This window comes from Aythya marila (genome assembly GCF_965140915.1).
Source record: "Aythya marila genome assembly, chromosome: 1".
NCBI classification, from domain to species: Eukaryota; Metazoa; Chordata; class Aves; order Anseriformes; family Anatidae; genus Aythya; species Aythya marila.
In genome coordinates this window covers 81485119-81503864 of record NC_139042.1, presented here as the reverse complement: position 1 = coordinate 81503864, position 18746 = coordinate 81485119, and the positions used below count along the sequence as shown (strand labels likewise).

The window sequence follows — 18746 nt, the reverse complement described above, 5'->3', positions numbered from 1 at the left end:
GTTTTCACATTCCTGCTTAGTTACATTTTAATGTTTTCCTCTTCATGGGAGTCAATGTTAAACAATGGTATTTGGAACAACACCTTTATTTTCAGGGGAGTGAGATTTCTGGCGCTGAAGTGCATACATCTAGAATTGCCTTTAACCTCTGAAAATGGGGATGACAAACAGGATCTCTCTACTGCATATGACTGACTATAAGTCAGTCCAGTCTTGCTGGTTAATTAGCAAGCTTCACATATTTTGGTAACTTGCCAGAAGTATTGGCCATGCCTGTCTTTTATTCACGTTGCTCTTGTAGACATTTCAGATGCTGTTTGCTTAAAAGTTGCATTATTGATCCACTCTAGTTTCCAGAAAACCAAAGGCAAATAAATCCTTCTCCTTCACTCAGTTTACACAACATAAGACACATTCTAGAAAACTTACGCTAGGGCTGTAAATTTGTGTTTTATAAGATCCTGTGTCTTGGAATAGTTAATATCAAATGGGAAGGGGTTTTATGCTGTCTGAATTGGGTGCAAGTGAGGGGACCAGAGCTGGGAGCTGAAGTTTTGTGTAGTCTGACTTAGGTGCAAGTCACAGTGTTACATCCAGCACCATTTATGTGGTCATACTACTGACCATGTCTAAGAGAGCTTGCAGTCTGATTTTGGTTTAGACCCTCTACCCTCAGGAACTCCTGGAGACACAGTGCTCTGATATGATTTTTTGTATTTGCAACTTGAATACTATGTCCATAAAAGACATGATTATTTTTTCTGTATATGGGGAAAAAAATCATGTCAATTGTGAGTTGCTGTTTAAAAAACTTATGTATGTTACAAAAATCTGTTTATGCCATCTTTTTACTATATCTATCAAATACGTTCTTGAAATGTTGCTCATAATTATGGAAACTAAAATGAATGGTGTTTCTAGACTGAGAAAATAAAGAAAGAGAAGCGACCCTCCACACCCAGTTCTTCATCTGGTATGGGATCTCCTCTGAGAAGGTCTGATTCTCCCGCTGCCATGTCCAGGAGATCTGCGTCACCTGCAACACCTAAGTATGCCTCTCTGGTCTAATACACTTTGAGTTTCTTTTTACCTATAAAAAAGACAGATTCCTGAGGAACTTCCTTTGTAGTATTGTATATAATCCAGTTAATTTTATCCATATATATTGCTATGTAGAGAGAAGTAGATGAGCAGATACAATATATGTGAAATTGTGTTAGTGGTCACTGGAGATATTCTGCCTTTTCGCAGTCATTTCAAATTATCCTTGTCCAATTCATAGTTCCTGTGAAATTTTACTAAACGTTTGTTTTTAAGAATGCTTTTTGTTTTATATGATTTTGAGCAAATGCATAGAGCACAATTACTAACTAGAAATTTCAGCATTTAAAATGTTTCCTATTGCTGGCATTACCATCTGGATCCATCAATATACTTAACTGTGTGTCATCTAAACCATCAGTTTTAATCTTTGTTTACTTACATACCTCTTTCCCCCACCCTGCACCATGCAGAGCTGTAGGCCTATGGCATGTGTGGCCTTACTGCCAACTGAGTTGCTTTTCTTAGTCCTCTTTTTGCACACTCTCAAAACTGTAGTCTGTGCGTACAGCTCACAACTCCCAGGTCTTACCAAATGTCTCTTCAGCTTTCTTTGAACAAGATATTAAGTCTGGCTCAAATGCAGAAATTGTCTCTAAGGCCTAACCGTCAGCAGTAGTTGTCTGTTTTTTTCTGTTCTAGACCCTGTTCATGGGTCCTGTGTTGGAAATGATCTCCTTAGGTCTGGTTATAAATATTTTTTCTATCTGAACCTGGCTATGTTCTGGACCACTCTTGGTGATCTTTCTGACAAATTTCTTCTGCTTCAAGAGCTAGCTAGCATTCCTTCTCTGCTTCATCTTGGTGTGCACAGTCATTTAATGGAGAAAAGATTTTGTGTGTGCATCTGGTGTTAAACAAAATGCAGGAAATCATCAGACTATGGACGTTCTTTCTGTTTCAGATATCCCCTTGCATGCAATGTGAAATTACAATTCTTGGTTCATATTATGGGCCACAAATGCTCAAACTTTCAATATTATATCTAGAATATCATCACATTCTGAACTATATAATTTTGTAAAGAATTGGTAGCAAATGTTAATGGTGAATGGCTTTTTCAGTAAAATTTTGAGCAGATCATGCTACGGTTGGCACTCAAAAATGTACAGATGAAAGGTCACACTAAAAATGTATATTATTCTAGAGGTTGCTGATATTTTCTCTTCAGAATGCGTTTTTCAGTTTGGATAACCAGTATGAAAGACATACCAAGAAACATGTGTAGTTAAAATGATTTGCAGAAAATGGGTTGCTGAGTGTGAAGCGTGTCGTGATGGGCAGATACTGAAAAGGCTGGTACAGCTCGTTCTAGAGACATGGAGGTGGGGAAGAGGTTTTGTGAAACAGGTGCTTCGTTCTCCATGAAAAGAATATATCCAGTCTTAATTTGTAGAACTAGCTTCCATAAAAAGTTAGGCAAAGATTTAAGGTGTTTTATTTTTTTTCCTCAGATATGCAAATGCAAATTATGAGAACTTTTTTATAGGAAAATATTTTTTTCCTATAAGGAATATAGACTCTGCTGTTTAAAGGAAGAAGCAGGTGCCATATGAGGAATTAAGATGCCTTCTAGTGGGTTTCTCTGTGATTGTAAGCCCCAGATAGTTACCCTTTTTTTTTTTTTTTTCTCTCTTCTTCAAGAGAATCTGATTTTGATCACTGCTACCAATGTATTACAGAGAGTTTAATCTCAGCATGGCCCAGTTTGAACACCCTTCTTGACCTTACGAGAGATGCAGCAAATAGAGTTTAAATCTGTTTGTTACTGATTGCAGAAAGACAGTTGTGCTTCAGTGCTCTTGAACTGTCCCTTCAGAAATTAAAAAACAAAACAAAACAAAGTATCCCATTCAGCATATTGTAGTATTATATAAAGATATGCAGTTCTTCATGCAACTCAAGTACCAGATGATCTGGCTAGTCAGCAGATTTAAGCATAGGAAGCTTCTTTTAGATTGTATAATGTTAGCTTTTCCTTTAAAGCTAACTGTGGAGCTTAAGAATGATTTTAATATAAGTATGTAGACAAATACTCATTCTTGTTGAAAACTTTTACAAGTTTAATCTTTTTCCATCCAGCACACCACATGGCCAAAAGCTACGTGTGGAAGAAACAAGAATGTTTTCAACAGCATTAGTAGTTAGTGATCCTGTATAGCACCTTAACTTTGAAAGTTATTGAGTAAAGAATCAAGAACGGCCAGTGATTTAGGTGATAATTAGATGTAGGCATTTTTCTTCTCAAAAACATGTGACTTGACGTTCCAGTTTACTTGGTATTGTGCTAGTTGTTAGCTCTTTACAGTTGTCATCTTGGTTCGGGAGTGGTTGTTGCCTGTCTTCTCTTCTTGATATCTTGTTTCATTATTTATTAATTAAACAGCTTTCTTTGTCGTGGTAGAGTAACTGAAATAGGCTCAAACGAGACAGTAAAACTGTAACTTGAACAGAGAGAGTGATTGGCAGAATGGATTTGCAGTAATTGCATAAATAAAATAAAAATGTTTGTGAAGGTGCAAAAAAAGATGAAATCAAAAAATAATACACAAGAAAAAATGAGTAAACAAGTACAGACATAAAAAGAGGAAAGAAAGAAAAAGGTATATGGTGAAGAATAATTACAAGCAAGGAAGGACTTCAAAGGATGGAGAAATTTGACAAATTTATCTTTAAATAAATTTGAGAAACTTATCTTTAATAAAGATATTAAGAGGCGCCACACAAGAAAGAAACACAAAACTATTGCTTTGAATCCAATGTAGATCAGCTGACAAAGATGACAGTTAATGCATTAGAGAGCTAGGAAAATAGATAAATGATCTTTAATTTTTACAATTGCTATTGAATACACAATTGTGTAAAATGCTTCTATTCTTCAGATCTATTCACAAGTTCAATAATACCAGGATTTTAGAGTGTTTTTTTCCCCCGGGTTGTTTCATCTTCAAAGATCTATACATTAATCAGTTTATTCTTGCAGCGTCCCTCAGAGAATTGGTAAGTGTCCCATCTTATAGATTGGCAAAGCAATAATGCTTGTGTCCTTCGCATGTCTTTGGGTAAATAGTCCCTTCAAAATCAATGGGACTTGACTGAATCGAGGAAGTAGGTTTTAGTTTTAAGTGCCTTCAGATAAGCCATAGCAAATAAAAATGGAAAGCTCTGACAGGCCCCTACATTAGATCACTATGCCAAACCCTTATCTCATGTGAGAAGGAGAAAAAAGGGGAGGGGGGAGGGAAACAGGAATGCAACCCTGCTAGTCATTCTTGTTAGTTTCCAGCTCTGTTTGTACCACTACCCTTTGCTGAGAGTTTCACTAACTGAACCTGTAACTTGGTGGTTCTTTCGGGTAAGTGACATCCCATTGCAGCCACTGGGACATCGCTGTGACTAAAGAAATACATCTGTGCAATCAAATTACGGAAAAGTGATTAAATATGAATGTATGGTAGTACAAAAATGCCCAGACTTTTAAAAGTTTTTAAAATGGCCCATTAGCAAGATATTTGTTTTGTGGTGAATTCCTTATAGAAGTAGCTTCTATGACCCCGCTAACCTAGATCTAAATTTATTTAATACCTACTATGTTTGTATCAATCTTTGGTTTGCATTGCAAAGATGAAAATAATTGTTAAAACGTTGGATTGAGATTATTCGGAGCTCTTTTTTCGGCAGCTAGCCTAAAGGATGGGCCAGCTGAAGGTTTTGAAAACTGGTAATAATGCAGCTATCAAACAGCAATATTTAATAGACCTATGCTGAGTTCATGCTCTTTTAAGGAACCTAAGAGAAATAAATCTGTCTGTGGCTAGAAAAGATCAAAATTAAGAGTAAAAAGGAAATACTTTTGAGAAAGCATTGCAAATGATAGAGCAAAAATGTCAGAACCCAGGAACAGTGTTTGATCAGAGTAATCTAAGAAGAAAAGTTTGAGAACATGAAAGTCCTTGGTATGGTTCCAGCAGAGCTTTTGTTGAGTTAATAGGGAGATAGGAGAGGAAAAAAAAAAAAAAAAGTAGCACTGGCATTGATCTCTGCTGATCTCTGATTTAAAGATATCCTCCTTAACTACCGTAACCGATGACCTGCCATGTACCTGGCTTTTAAAGAAAGCATGCTGTTCTTTCTCATGCCTCTTATGGACAAAATTGGTTGTGACCTCTGACTCATGTGCTACATGTACTTTGTTTTCTGTGCTTAGCCAGAATAAGGTCAGAACTCCTCTGCTGGGCTTACTTGTTCATGGGACATTATTCTGCATTACAGGCTGCTACTACTTCTCTTTAACTGAAATAAGGGCCCCTGTAACATAAGCACCAGTGGGTTCTCAGGCCCAGTAGAGATTCTTGCAGTGCACATAAGGGTCATGGTGCAAATGGCTTCCCCTGCGTCAACATGGGGGCAAGAGGAGAAGGGTAAGGCTTCATGGAGGCAGGAAGATGCTTCTTGTGCTTTTGCATTCACCTGTAAAATCTTGTGGCTTAGATAAGCTAACTTCTACACAACTGATGTGTTACCACTTCTTGGATTTTCAGGAGTCTATTTAATTAATTAATCTTCACCTGGTATGCTTCCTGTGCTCCCACAGTCTTACCAGCATTTCATTCCATTCCCTTCCTTTTCTCCCAAGGCAAAAAAAAAGTGAACGTTTTTTAAACCTGGGCAGACCCCAGCGCAAGCATTGATCTGTTTGTCTTAATGATCCTGTTCTCTGTCTTCACAATCAGTTTGTCCCTTTCTGGTGGAGGAAAAAAAAAAAGAGTGGCATCAATCTAAATACTAGTAGTAGGAAAGCTTTACACGTTAACAGTTCTGCCTGTGCTTAGAAATGTTAAAAATGCTAACTTGACAGTGTTTAAATACAAGGGGGAAAAACTATATTTAATAATTTATTCTGGCATCAAATAAATGATCTTAAGCTTCTGGAAAAAAAAAAGATTTTTTGTTCCTGATGGGCTTTCTCAGCTTTTCACTCCTCACAGTACGCTCTTATTGTCCTTACAGTAATCTGGCTTTTATATGCTTCTCCCTTTTAGTTTCTTTTAAAACAAGTGAAGCCATAGGTGTTCTTTTGGCCAAACAGTTATATGGAAAAATCTTGTAGGTCTTAAAGTTCAAGATGTTTTACTTCATACATTTAGGGCACGTTTCTAGTCCAACAGGTAAGTTGTACAGTCAGTTTGCACTAATTCCTATGCAGTCCAAGATACGTAGCTGTCATGAGTAGACTCCTTCCTACCAGCCTCTTTAATTTGATTGTCACGTCTTTATTAGAGAACAATTACTTATTTCTGTGCTAATACTGAAAATGACTCAGCCTTAGTTATGACTGTTTTGCTGCTCCTGTCAAAACAAGTTAAATAGAAAGCCTTGCAGGAAATACGTGGCAAAGTCAAATGTAAGACAGCAAGATGGGGCTGTGCTTTGAAACAGTGTCTGATTGGCAAGAAGCATCCTCTGTGCTCTGGAGAAACATAAAGGTTGTTTGCTTTCTACTTACACATTATATTTTTATGAAATAAAATGGTGTAATGGTGAGGCGCTTCTTTGAGACTGTTTGTAAGTAGGTAGGGACTTTGACATCTCTTTGGGAATTGCATTTGTATCATGAAGAGAAAACTAAAGGCAATGATAAAAACAGACTAGACTAACAAGAACCAATGTTAATCACCTTTTTCCATTGCTCTTTATTGCAAGGGATGGAAATGCTGACTTGCCTCTCTGCATCTTCCAATGCCCGTTTCTGTCCAGCAGCAGCAGGAGCGGGCTGCACTGCAGGGCAAGTGATCCAGGAGCTGTGGGTGGCAGCAGGACAGGGAGGGTCAGGGAGCTCACTCACAGGGCCCCATCCCACAGCACCCAAAAAAGGTGACCGGGGCATGTCAGGTGTTGGTGACCAGTCAGCTAGGAGTCCAGTGACGGACAGCAAAGGCCTTAATAATTACTCAGGTCTAAGGACAAACCAGGACATCAGGATCATCAGGGTAGGAGGCTGGGCGCAGTTGTGCAGCTTAGCTCACGGGAGGAGCAAGGTCAAGGAGCTGAGCTTACAGGGAGTTCCTGGGCCCGAGGGCAGAGGGTACCTGAGCTGAACTTCAAATTTAGTTGGGTGCTACTGTTCCGCTAGCCCAAGGGCTTTTGCAGTCTGCAGTGGCTCTTCATGGGAACAAGAGTGTACAGGCAGTGCTCTACAGTGTTTCCCTCATAAACTGGGCAACTTTAAGTGAGCTCCCTGTGTTCTGGTAGCTCAGCCTTTTTCAAGTGCAACATAAATTTCTTTTCCTGAATTCACAAATTGAGGGGGAGTTGAAAGACTTGTAATTTTTATCATCTGCTCTGTAATGCAAATCCTGTTCCAGTTGTAACAGTCTCTGGCCACGCAATACTATAGTTAAGTTTATACAAAGCTTTGCACTCTAGTCCATTAATTTTAAGGCATTGCCCATGCTCTTCATGCCTGTGGTCTGCCAGAATGAGTATATAGTACAGAAAATAGGCTGTACTATATGAAACTGTATACTGTGCAGATTAAAAAAAGTGATAGAGGATAATGTGTTTATATCGTAATTGTATATATCCATAAGGAAGGTTAAAACTGCTTGTGTAATGCTTGCTTTAATATAGGAGTGCTTCCTCTAATGGGGCTTGCGTAAATCATTTTTTAAGATTGGAATCTCATTACTTCCATAACACTTAGCCACACAGCCCAGCTTTTCTGAATGTTAGAAGTGTTTAGTGCTAGTTACTGCTGTTAGATAAATAATGAACGATTCTTTTGTGTAGTTCTGTTTCCTCGTAATTTCTTCTCTTATTTACTGAAAATGTGCATCCTTGCCCTTTCATTTTCCTGGAACTGACTTCAGGGTTATCAGGTAATCTAAGGCATGCAGCAGCCAAATGAGCTATCCATTGGCAGCACTGCTGCTGTGCCATCCCATCTCCACAAGTGTGGCCATCTAGCAGGTTACACGGTCTGGGCTTTGAGCCTTGAGTCCTGCTTTTTGGTGCTGAAGAAAGCACCAGCTGAAATAGTGGAACGGGCTGTGGAATGGTTTGGTCAGTTCTGTCTCTCTTGCACTGCCTGGCTTTACCTTGGTATATAATAATATTTGGTGCTATTTAAAAAAGCATTTTAAAGATACTACTTAGTGAAAGGTGGTGTTTGAGAAGGCTGTATTCTGAGGAAAGCAGCACGTTGCGGCTCATCATCATTGCTGCAGACAGAAAGTAGTCATAGCTTCATTTTAGATGTTGAGGTAGGCTCTTGAATACAGTAGTGTTGACAAAATGATTATGGAATTATGAAAATAATTGTTTTTAGGTAGTCTGTGGTTGCTTTCCTACAACTCAGACAGTATTACTGGTCTTACTAAAGGAGTCTGTAGTCATTTGCACTTGCTTGCCAATTCCCTGCATTTCAGGTTCTGATTGCTTGCATCCAGGTAATTTCTATGCAGCATTGTGCAAAACAGCTGATACTCCTATGTAACCAGAGCCAAGAAGAAGGAAGAATGATCTGTGTAAAGATGGAACTTGATTTGAAGTTGCACAATTTGTGGACAGTTTTTGATTTTTGTCTTTCCTCATCAGGACAGTTGCAAAGACTTATCCTCAGTCTCCTAAAAATGCCAAACAATATCCAGCTTCTCCTGTGAAGCATCGTGCCACTTCTAATCTCAACCAGGAAACTCCTAAAAAGAAAGCAGATAAAGAGAAAGAAAATGCCAGTCATCAAAAATCCCCAGGAGCACGCCCCGATGAGGCAGGCCAAGTGGCTTCTGAAAAGCACGTGCCTTCTGCAGCGAAGACTGAAAGCAGTGAAGGTGAGTTTTACTGCAAGAACACATTGCAAGGTATTGCGGGTCCATGGGGCGGGCGTTCAAGCAGTGAAGAACTGTTCTTGTGAAGGTATTTGGCTATGGGTTTATGAATAAGTGTAAAAGTACGTGCTGGAACCAGTAATGTATAATTTTCACCAGGGTTGCCCCTGTATGAAAAATGTCTGTTAACACGAATGTGAAAATGTTGCAATACAGGGATGCCCTTACCTGTCTCATATTCTATCTTCAGAAAACGCTGATGTGTGCTTTGAAAAGCAAAGGTGGCATAACAGTGTGAACCTGGCCCATTTTAGCTGCTGTGCCAGTGAGGAAGCACTGGGCACTCTCTCAGTTCCCTTTTTGATTTCCACCCTTGGTCTTCTTCCAGGGAAGATCACAGCAGGAACAACTGATGCAGAAGAAGCTGCAAAAATTCTAGCTGAAAAAAGACGACAGGCCCGACTGCAAAAAGAACAAGAAGAAAGGGAGAGACAGGAAAGAGAAGAACGGGAAAGGTATCACTGCTGATCTGTGAAAATTTATTAGCTAATAATTTGACTTGTATCACTGAAGGTGCTTGAAACTGTGGTGTTTTTAGAGTCAAGGCAGAAGCTTACATTTAAGTGTTAATTTATTTAAATTTGGATCCATAATTCATTAGTGTCTTTATGCAGTCTTTATGACTAGTGAAGTTAGAAAATAGCAATTTTGCCCCTTCAAGAAGCATGAAGAAACTCACTCATCCAAATACTTCAGGTGTGTCCACACTGCAGTGTGCAGTACCTTGTAAAAACATCTGAGGCAGTTTTTAAATGAGCTAGTTCATGTAGAAGAAATCGCCATGTGGTAACAGTTTATGCCTTAAACTGCAAGGCTTATATTCAAAAAAATTACCTGAAGTTCATCTCCCTGCCCAGTACACTTGAGGGCTTTAAGAGTGTGGGCACAATGAACATTGTTGTGGCTAAACAGTGGATTTCTGGCTCTGTTCCTGGAGCAAGTTTTTGGGTTGTTCTCCATACTGGACGCTCTTTGCATATGTCAACTAATCATGCCTTCCTTCCCTAATACTAAATCTCTAACTCTCTCTACATGTCTAAATGCAACTGTGCCTGTTCTTATTGAGAATGTTTGGGGAAAAAAATCACTAGTGTCTGCCAGTTTGGCCCAGCGGAAATACTTCCCATATCCCCAATATGCAGGGATAAGATTGTTCAGTTCTTAAAACAGCTCTTGATTGTGATGGTGAAGGAACATGCTGTCCTTGAGTGGGCCAGTGAACAACACAGGTGGAATATTTAGACCCACTCTTTTGAGCATATCACTGGTCAGTGGATTTTGTTTGCTGCTACTGATCCAATGTGTTTAGCTAAAATGAAGGACAGAAATACATGCTTGTGTATAGATACCAGTGTTCTGGGAGCTAAGTGAAGTACTGGGGAAGAAGGATGTCTTTTATTATTGAAGCTTACAGAACATTATTTCTTTATATTCCATTGGAAACTAGAATGGAAATGATTTGTTTTTTCTTTGATCAAACCTGTTTATTTCCCCTTAAAAAAAAAAAACATAATTTCTATGAGACATTATATTTAATATATTTATTATATTTAAGGTTGGAATAAACCTTTGATATTCTGGGCACGTGCTCAACCTCTTTCTTGTATTCTTGGTATTTTTCAAGAAGATGTCCACCAATGCAGAGACAGCTAATGATGACTGTACGCCATACATACCACAAGATTCATGCTAAACAAGATGAAACCTTTTAAATGTACTCATGTATATTTGCAGGCTTGAAAGAGAAGAACAGAAAAGAAAGGCAGAAGAAGAAAGACTTCGTCTCGAGGAGGAGGCTCGTAAGAAAGAGGAGGAGAGAAGACGTGAAGAAGAAGCAGCTAGAAAAAAGGCAGAAGAGGAAGCCAAGAGAAGAGCTGAGGAAGAACAAATGCTGAAAGAAAAGCAAGAAAAAGAGCTCCAGGCCAAAATTGAGAAACAGGTATAATCTCAAACACAGATATGTATACATATATTTATATATACATAGAAATAAAATATTTTACACTATCCACTAATCATCCTGAAATAAATAGTGGACCTATCGTGTTTTGCACATTTTGATTAGAGGGAAGAAGCGGAAATCAAAGCCCGTGAGGCAGCTGAACAGCTTCGTCTTGAAAGGGAGCAAATCATGCAGCAAATTGAGCAAGAAAGACTGGAGCGGAAGAAGGTAGGTATTTGTGTCTCATTTAAGATGCTTATTTCAGGTCTTGTTTAAATATATAACCTGGGAAGTATCCAGTAGAATCCAGAAATAACACTGGGGGGGGGAGGGATTACAGATTAGTGTTTATGCTTAATTTAGTATTCTCTTCTTACAGGTTAGGGGAATGTCTGCATCAGCATATGTAACAAAGTGGAGCTGCCTAAGGCAATTTAGAAGAAATGACTTTCCTCTAAGTAGTGAACAAACACAGAATTAGCCTCAACCCACAAAATTAAATGCCTGAGACAAACAGGGAATGGCATGCCAAGGCAAATGTTGATTGCCACCCAGCCCAGGACATCACAGACTATTGAGGAACATGAGTGACTTTGTTTTAAAACTTACTCAACAAAAGCTCTGTGTTCTTAATTGAGAAAGCTAATAGGATAAACAGGTTTCTTCCCACCTGCCTTGTCTCTGGTTACATTATGCAGAGGCAGCAGTGCTGTCTTCCGCAACTGTTTTTGCACAAGCAAGGCTGGAACTGCATAGCTTAGCTTTACCTACAGCTCTGTGGCAAGAGACAACAGCTGCAGAGCTGCTGAGCCTCTTTCTGATTATAGAAGGCCTTCTTTCCATATACGTTATTCCAATATGTTATTTTTAACAGTTTACCACTGAGCTGGAGGCATGTTGCAGTTGCAGATTAGAATACCAAAGCAAAATGTCTTTACATCTGAAATAGTTTCCTTTCACAGTAGTGTAAAGAAACAAGGCTTGCTGGGAGTTGTTGTTGTGTGGGTTTTCATTATTTTTAATGAAAAGAGAAGAAAAAGAGGTTTTAGGGTAGCTACTTGCACATTCCTAGCAAGAATAACTTAAGATGTTTCATTTTACTCCATTCCAAAAACCCTAACTATTTTTAAAGCAACTATTTGGAAATAGGAAAAGCAACTAGATTAAAATAATAGCTGTTGTTTTAAAATAAATCTCTTTGTCCAAAGCTGAGCATAACTCAAAACTACGAACACCTTGTATTTAAAATATCTGTCTGCCTATAGATTCCATCTAGTGAGAAAGTCCTGTTTTGTTAGCTCTGGTATGTGAAAGCCAGCTACCAGCTGCTTTCTATCTTTTATTTACTTATTTATCCTCCCTTTTTCAGAAGAGGCAGGGATGAAATCATGAAACGACACAACTTTTTATCTTCTTTTCTTCCTTTGTCTCTTGTGTTAAATATTCTGCCTGCCTTCTCATACACCATTTTATTTTGATTTCTAGAGAATAGATGAAATAATGAAGAGAACAAGGAGGAGTGAAACACCAGAAATAAAGGTATGAAATTATTTTTTCAGGATTTGTTTTGGTTTATAACTCATGTGAAAATTAAACCCTAGCATTGTTCTTTTATACTAAGTATACTTAGATATGCCCTACACCCAAATTTTAGTTGCATTTTAGAATTGAGAATGACTTACTGTTGTGCCACTGCAACAGAGACACAGCTTTATGCAAGTGTTGTACCTCCTAGTGAGGTGGGAAGAACCCATCCCTTGGAGGTAGTACTGAATGCTGGAGCTGTAGTGTTTGCTGATGTGTTGTATCTTCTGCTTTGTATCAGCCAGTGAATTAGTTATTAAGCTCTCCATGTTAAGCCTATCAGGAATGTAGTTTTTGAGAACAAGGCAGGTGCGTGCAGCTAGAAAGTTATGAACAGTTAAGTTTTCACTTAAAATGTAAACTTTCTACTAAGAAAATAATTTGTTCAGTTACTTTCAGAGAATGTTTGAAGGTTTTTTTTGTTTTGTAAATATTATTTATTATTATTTATTATTAAATATTATTAATAAATAATTTAAATATTTTAAAATATTTAATATTTAAAATATTTAACTATTTTAAATATATTAAATATTTTAAATAAATATTTATAATAAATATTTGTGAATATTTTTTAATATTTAAAATATTTAGTGTTTTTTTTTTTTAAAAAAAAGCCCAATATTAAAAGAAAAAAAAAAACTTCTCTAATACTGTTGATGAACTTTGACCACCCCCTGGTCCTGGGGGTACTCCCACAGGTTTGGAACACAATCAGTTCCATGAAGATTACACTACGTTGTCTAATACAGTTGATTTGTTACTTGATTACAGAAGGAAGAGCCAAAACTGGAGATACCATCAACTTTGAATGTGGAAAAGCAACCAAAAGTCCTTGTTCTCAACCAGCCAGGTGAGGCTTGCTGTATTTTTCTGACCTCTTTTAATAACTGTTTCTTTTCAGAGTTTTTCTCAGACATAACGCTGTGTATTACCACAGGTTCGTTCTTTTTATCTCAAAAAGAATAGCTAGGTTTATGTCAGTCACAAATGTTAGAGACTGGGAACTCACCCTTGTTTAGCCACGTAAACAGAAGCAGAAGAAAGTTTCTTCTCCATTTAGTATCTGACATAGCATTTCTGTAAATGAAAAGTTCCAGTCTGCTAGTTGGTTTGGCTGCTGCAACCTACGTTGGAGTTTTGTTGGTAAAAAAATAAATAAAAAATTTCAGCACGCAACCAGGCTTGCAAGCTTTTTATAGCATTGCTCAGAGTCTTGATGAAAGTAAGATTTAATTTGACTTGTTGAAAACAACACGTATTTTTAAGAATTAATTTTTTTAAAAAAAATAGCTGTGGCATTTATCTGTGTTTTGTTTACTTTCCTATGTTAAGGGCTTTTAGTAAATGGCATAAAAGATGATGCATCCTCTTCCTGTTTCATTAAAAGTTGTAACATAAAGCACAATTTTAGAGTGGAAAGGAGGATTGAAAGTGTAGTGTGAATCATAGATGAACTTGAGTCCCTCCTTCATTGTCAGTTCTCCTTTCTACTCTGTAACTTAAAAGCATTTCTGATTAAATAATAATAATAATAAAATATTGCTATTGTCATAATTTCTAACTTTCTTTTATAGAGATCAATGGACTGGCAACCTGCCTAAAAAATAAAAGCTTAGAAAGTGCTGCCTCTGTAGTCCCTTCCCAAGATGTAGTTGCTAATGGACTAAAGTCAGTTCCAGGACTTATTCAGCTGGAAGCTGTTGATGGGAAGTCTAACAGCATGGAAGACTCAACAGATGAGGTTCAGTCTATGGACGTGAGGTACAGACCATATCTACAAATAGAATTTGTGAAATTCATATTAGACACAGTTTCCTGTTTCATTTGTTAGTACTTACTCCTTTACTTCTCACCTACTCCACAGTGCATCAGGATAGTGGTGTCTGCTGTGGCATATTCCACTTCTGTCGAGATTCAAATTGGTTGTTTCAGACAAGAGTCTGACCCTCATCTCACTCTCACATATTTGGGGGTAGGGGAACTTCAAAACCTTTGTATCATTCTGTATGGATTCCATACAAATTTTCCCAAACCTTTCAGATAGATCCCAGAACCCAGAATGTTTTACTGTGAAAGTGGATACTATAAATAATATTCAGATGCCACCATTACTCTTTTATTTGTATCAAGACTGAATAGTACAAGCTTTTCTCTGTTCATACAAACAGAATAAAGTAAATTTATGAATTCAGAGTTTTAAGTACTTTATTGGAACAAACCTATCAGAATGAGTAAGTAAGTTCCTATGTATTAAATTCTGTTGGATTTTGGTTGAAGGAGTCAGGAAAGAAGGAAGTTGGTAATTTTAAGGTTGTTATGAGAAAGCTAGCTCTGAATTTTAAACATTAAAATTTTACTACATTTCATTAACCAACCAGGTAAATTAACCTCTCATACAGTTTACATATTTCCAGCAAATCTGCATAAGTACATAAGTGCCCTACTGGGTCAGACCAAAAGTCCACCTAAGCCATTGTTCTGTCTGAGCAAGTATGAATAGGAAAATCTAGTTAGGGAGAGCACCTGAGCCTAAACCACTTCCTGCAATCCAATACCACACAGAAGTATTATATTAGGGATGCTGGAGGGTAGAAGTCTGTGTTGCCATGCTTAATATCAACAGATCAGTCTGTTCCTCGTGTTTATCTAACTCCTTTTTCAACCTGCTAATAATATTTGCTTCCATGACCTCATCTGGCAGCAAATTCTACAGCTCAGTCCCTCTGAGGTAAATTATATTCTTTGAGCTGTGTTAAACCCAGTCTCTTACCAGTATCATTGAGCACCACCTAGATTTGGTGTTACTGAACCTGATGCACAGAAGTTCTGCCTTTTCTTCTCTGAACTGGAAGGTACTTGCTGTTGTAGTCTCTGTAAAGCATCAGCTGATTGCAATGCTGCTTAAATTAAATTGTCATTTCTATGTCTGACCTATGTCATAAAGTATTAAGAAATATCCTTTTATTTAAATTGTGAATTGCTTTAGGTAAATACTTGCAGGGGCGGGACAGTAATTTGCAAGATGTGATTAATATTTAGGTAATGAAAGGGTGCAGGTGCTGTAATGAGCGGTCAGTAAACTCGGTTCAGTAAACTACCAGAGATGTGTTTTTTTGGGATGAATGTTCATGTCCCACAGGTACCACAAACCTTAATCTTTAAGGAGTGTAAATTAAGTGTGACCTTTCTTCCTGAACAGGATAATCTCTTTTTGTTTGGATTGGGACATATTCTAGGTAAAGGCTTACTGCAGCTGGCCCTAAGATTAGTAGTAGGTTTTAGATGGTCAGAAGATTAATTTGTTGCTTAATGAAAATTTACACAGCTGTTATTCTGCATCACCTTTTCATATATCTTTTCTATAGCCCGGTTTCAAAAGAAGAACTTATCTCTATCCCTGAATATTCACCCATGAATGAACTCATGCCCGGTGTTTCTTTGGACCAAAACGGGACAAGTAATGCCAAGGCTCTTGAAGATCTCTTGGATTTCACAGGCCAAGCTACTTACTCCAAGACGTCCAGTGATACCATTAGCCTAGATGACTGTAACAAAAACTTGATTGAGGGGTTTAACAGCCCAGGACAGGAAAATACACTTAATTCCATCTGTTGACAACCTCGCTTTTCAGCAGAACAAAAAAAGGTACAGTATTGTGATAAACAACTTAGATGTGATAAATTGCTGTGATTACTTATGAGCTTCCCAGAAGATAGAGCAGTTGTAAACACCAGCTTTCTTCCTCTCTTCACATATGGTCTCTGAGATACTTAAATGTAGCATAATCTTTCACATTTGCAGCTCTTTTTAAATGGGCATCATATGTAAACTGCATGTATCATAGCAACTGAAAGTATCTGGTAAATTGAAACATTTCCCTTTTTCCATTCAGAATGTAGTGTGAAAAGAGCTGCTCGTTTTCAACATTAATAAAATACCTTTCCTGTAAGTCTTCGGAGCACATTAGCAAAAAGAAAACAGTTAAAAGTGTGGCCAACCTAGAAAATAGTAGTTATTGTTGCTGCTTGCTTTTTTCTGCTGCTGTAAAGACTTGCAGCATGGTGTAGAGTCACTTATCCTGGAAAGCTGACAAACTACATGGGGGAAAAAAAATGGCAGGCTTTAATGGCAATTTCAAAGTACGTTTCCACAGCTAATTTTATTAAGTGTATGTTCTAAATTACAGAACTGAGGTCATATAACTTGCATAGCTGACTTGATTTTCGTCTTTTGTTTCTTAATTGACAGAGGTAGTGATCTGTGGAGGATATATATCCCTGTGATGCTACTGAGGGTAAAATATGAGCTTGTCACTTGGAAAAGCTTCTGCAGTCCTTGAACACTGGATCTCAAATAATCGGAGCTGAATAGAACTTCGTCTTCCCAGGGAATATGTTGAATAACTGTCTGCTTTTGGTGGCACACAGTGATCTAGAACCTTGATGGTTTCAGGGAAGACTATGCATTAGAATCTGAGCTTTAGCTGCTAGTAAAGCACTTAAAATTTCTTTTAATTTAAAATCCATCTGAACACTTCACTGTGATTTTTACTTGTGCATTTTATTTTAAAATCATTCTTCCTTAATTTTATCATACGTATATTTAGATGTCTTTTTCTTGTAAATAGTGAAGAAATTTGCCCACGGTGCATTGAAATGAAATAATCTACTGTACTTTAGTTTTGTGCCTATCTTTTTTTGTTTCCTTTTTAATAAGGAATTACTGGCAACATTTATGCAGGTGTATAATTCAAATCTATAAGTGAAAAGGCTTGAAAAATACAGAATTACTGGAATTGAAAGAGCCTTCTTACTGACTGTGGAGTGTGGAAGTTATCACGTTGCGGTTATGTTGGCAGTTTTAGTCACTAGTGGCACTTGTTGGTCAAAACGTATAGTCCTGGAGCAACTATCAGTTGTGTTTAAAAACATTCTTGTGTAACACCTGTGAACGACATAGGCAAAATGCCTAGTATAATCCTTTAATACATATAGTATAACTGTAGTAGATGCAAATGAGTATGTCGGGGGGCAGATAACATGTTAACCTTTGAGGATGTGGACATTTGATAAATACCAGCAGGCTTGCTGTCATGTGGAGAAGCATTTTGTCTTCCTTAGAGGCTCAACAAAACAAGGTACAGTCAGCAGCAAAATAATATTCAAACATTGCAGCAGAAATACAAAGGCTGGGAGACACACGGTGAACACTGCTAGCCTACTTAATATCCTGTAAGCATCTGTATGGAAGAATTCACATCAAGATGTATAATGTGTAGACATTACGTGTCATACAGCGTTAACTTTATTTCTGTTGGTAAACTATGATAACTTTATGCTAGACTCTGTGCTGCTTTGAGGACGCTTTTGTCCAGTTCCTTATAAAAAATAAATTATAAATACATCTCTCTTTGGAAACTAACATGAAAAGAAGTGAAAACTTGTTTTTTTGTTGTTTTTTTTTTTTTTTTTTCTTGTGCAAGGGAGTTCAAAATGTAGCTTGAGCTCAATTGTAGACCCATTCTTGCGCTCTTTAAAGCCAGCAGTGGGGATGTAACCAATGAAATTATGTGCGATGTATACAGGAAGCATACCTACAGCAATCCAGTTATTTATGTTGGTGTACTTCAGAAAAATAATTTCTTTTGACTGTGCAGTAAGCTGTAGCATGGTACTGTGTCTTCCAAATTAGTCCTACATTTATTTCTTAAACGATAAACAAACAAAACCAATTGGTTTGCTGTGATACATTGTATTTGACAAACGTCACATGATATTTTATGGTGTCATTGTATAACCTGTAGATTTCTTTATTTGCATGACATGTATAGCATGTATAAAGGTGAAATACATTTTCATTTCTGAATTTAACTTTTGTTTCTTAGCTTTTTTTAATCCTAGCAAAAAAAATAAGCCTAATTTTAAAAGTACCTGTGTGTTAATTTGTGCTGAGATGTTTACAGGCTTCTTCGGAAATAGTGAACAAAGGAATTCTCAGAGCCTTAAAACATTTCACCATTGCTTCCTTTGCCATACACTAATGCGCTTTCTGAGGTCTTGCCAATACATAGAAGAAATGTAGGCCAGTGGTAGAAAAGCCATAAGGTGAGTGCTTCCAGACTATGACATCCAAAACACTAGTGACGGCATACAAACCAGTGTGTGGCCTCGGCTCTCTGGGGTATTACTTGGCAAAGAGAAAGAAAATGAGGAAAAGAGAACTTGAGCCAT

The 18746-nt window shown here is 37.5% G+C and overlaps 1 protein-coding gene across 1 annotated transcript in view; it reads left to right on the top strand.

Annotated features, from left to right (window-relative positions):
• MAP7D2 (MAP7 domain containing 2) overlaps nt 1-18368 on the top strand; it is a 75662-nt gene extending 57294 nt beyond the window's left edge. Inside the window, exons 8-17 of the mRNA XM_082757363.1 lie at nt 922-1049; nt 8698-8930; nt 9316-9442; nt 10722-10926; nt 11053-11157; nt 12415-12468; nt 13288-13366; nt 14091-14277; nt 15882-16161; nt 16765-18368. Coding sequence (XP_082613489.1) covers nt 922-1049; nt 8698-8930; nt 9316-9442; nt 10722-10926; nt 11053-11157; nt 12415-12468; nt 13288-13366; nt 14091-14277; nt 15882-16131 — 1368 coding nt within the window. The 3' untranslated portion in view covers nt 16132-16161; nt 16765-18368. The remainder of the gene's footprint in view (nt 1-921; nt 1050-8697; nt 8931-9315; nt 9443-10721; nt 10927-11052; nt 11158-12414; nt 12469-13287; nt 13367-14090; nt 14278-15881; nt 16162-16764) is intronic.
• Nucleotides 18369-18746: the final 378 nt, after the last annotated feature.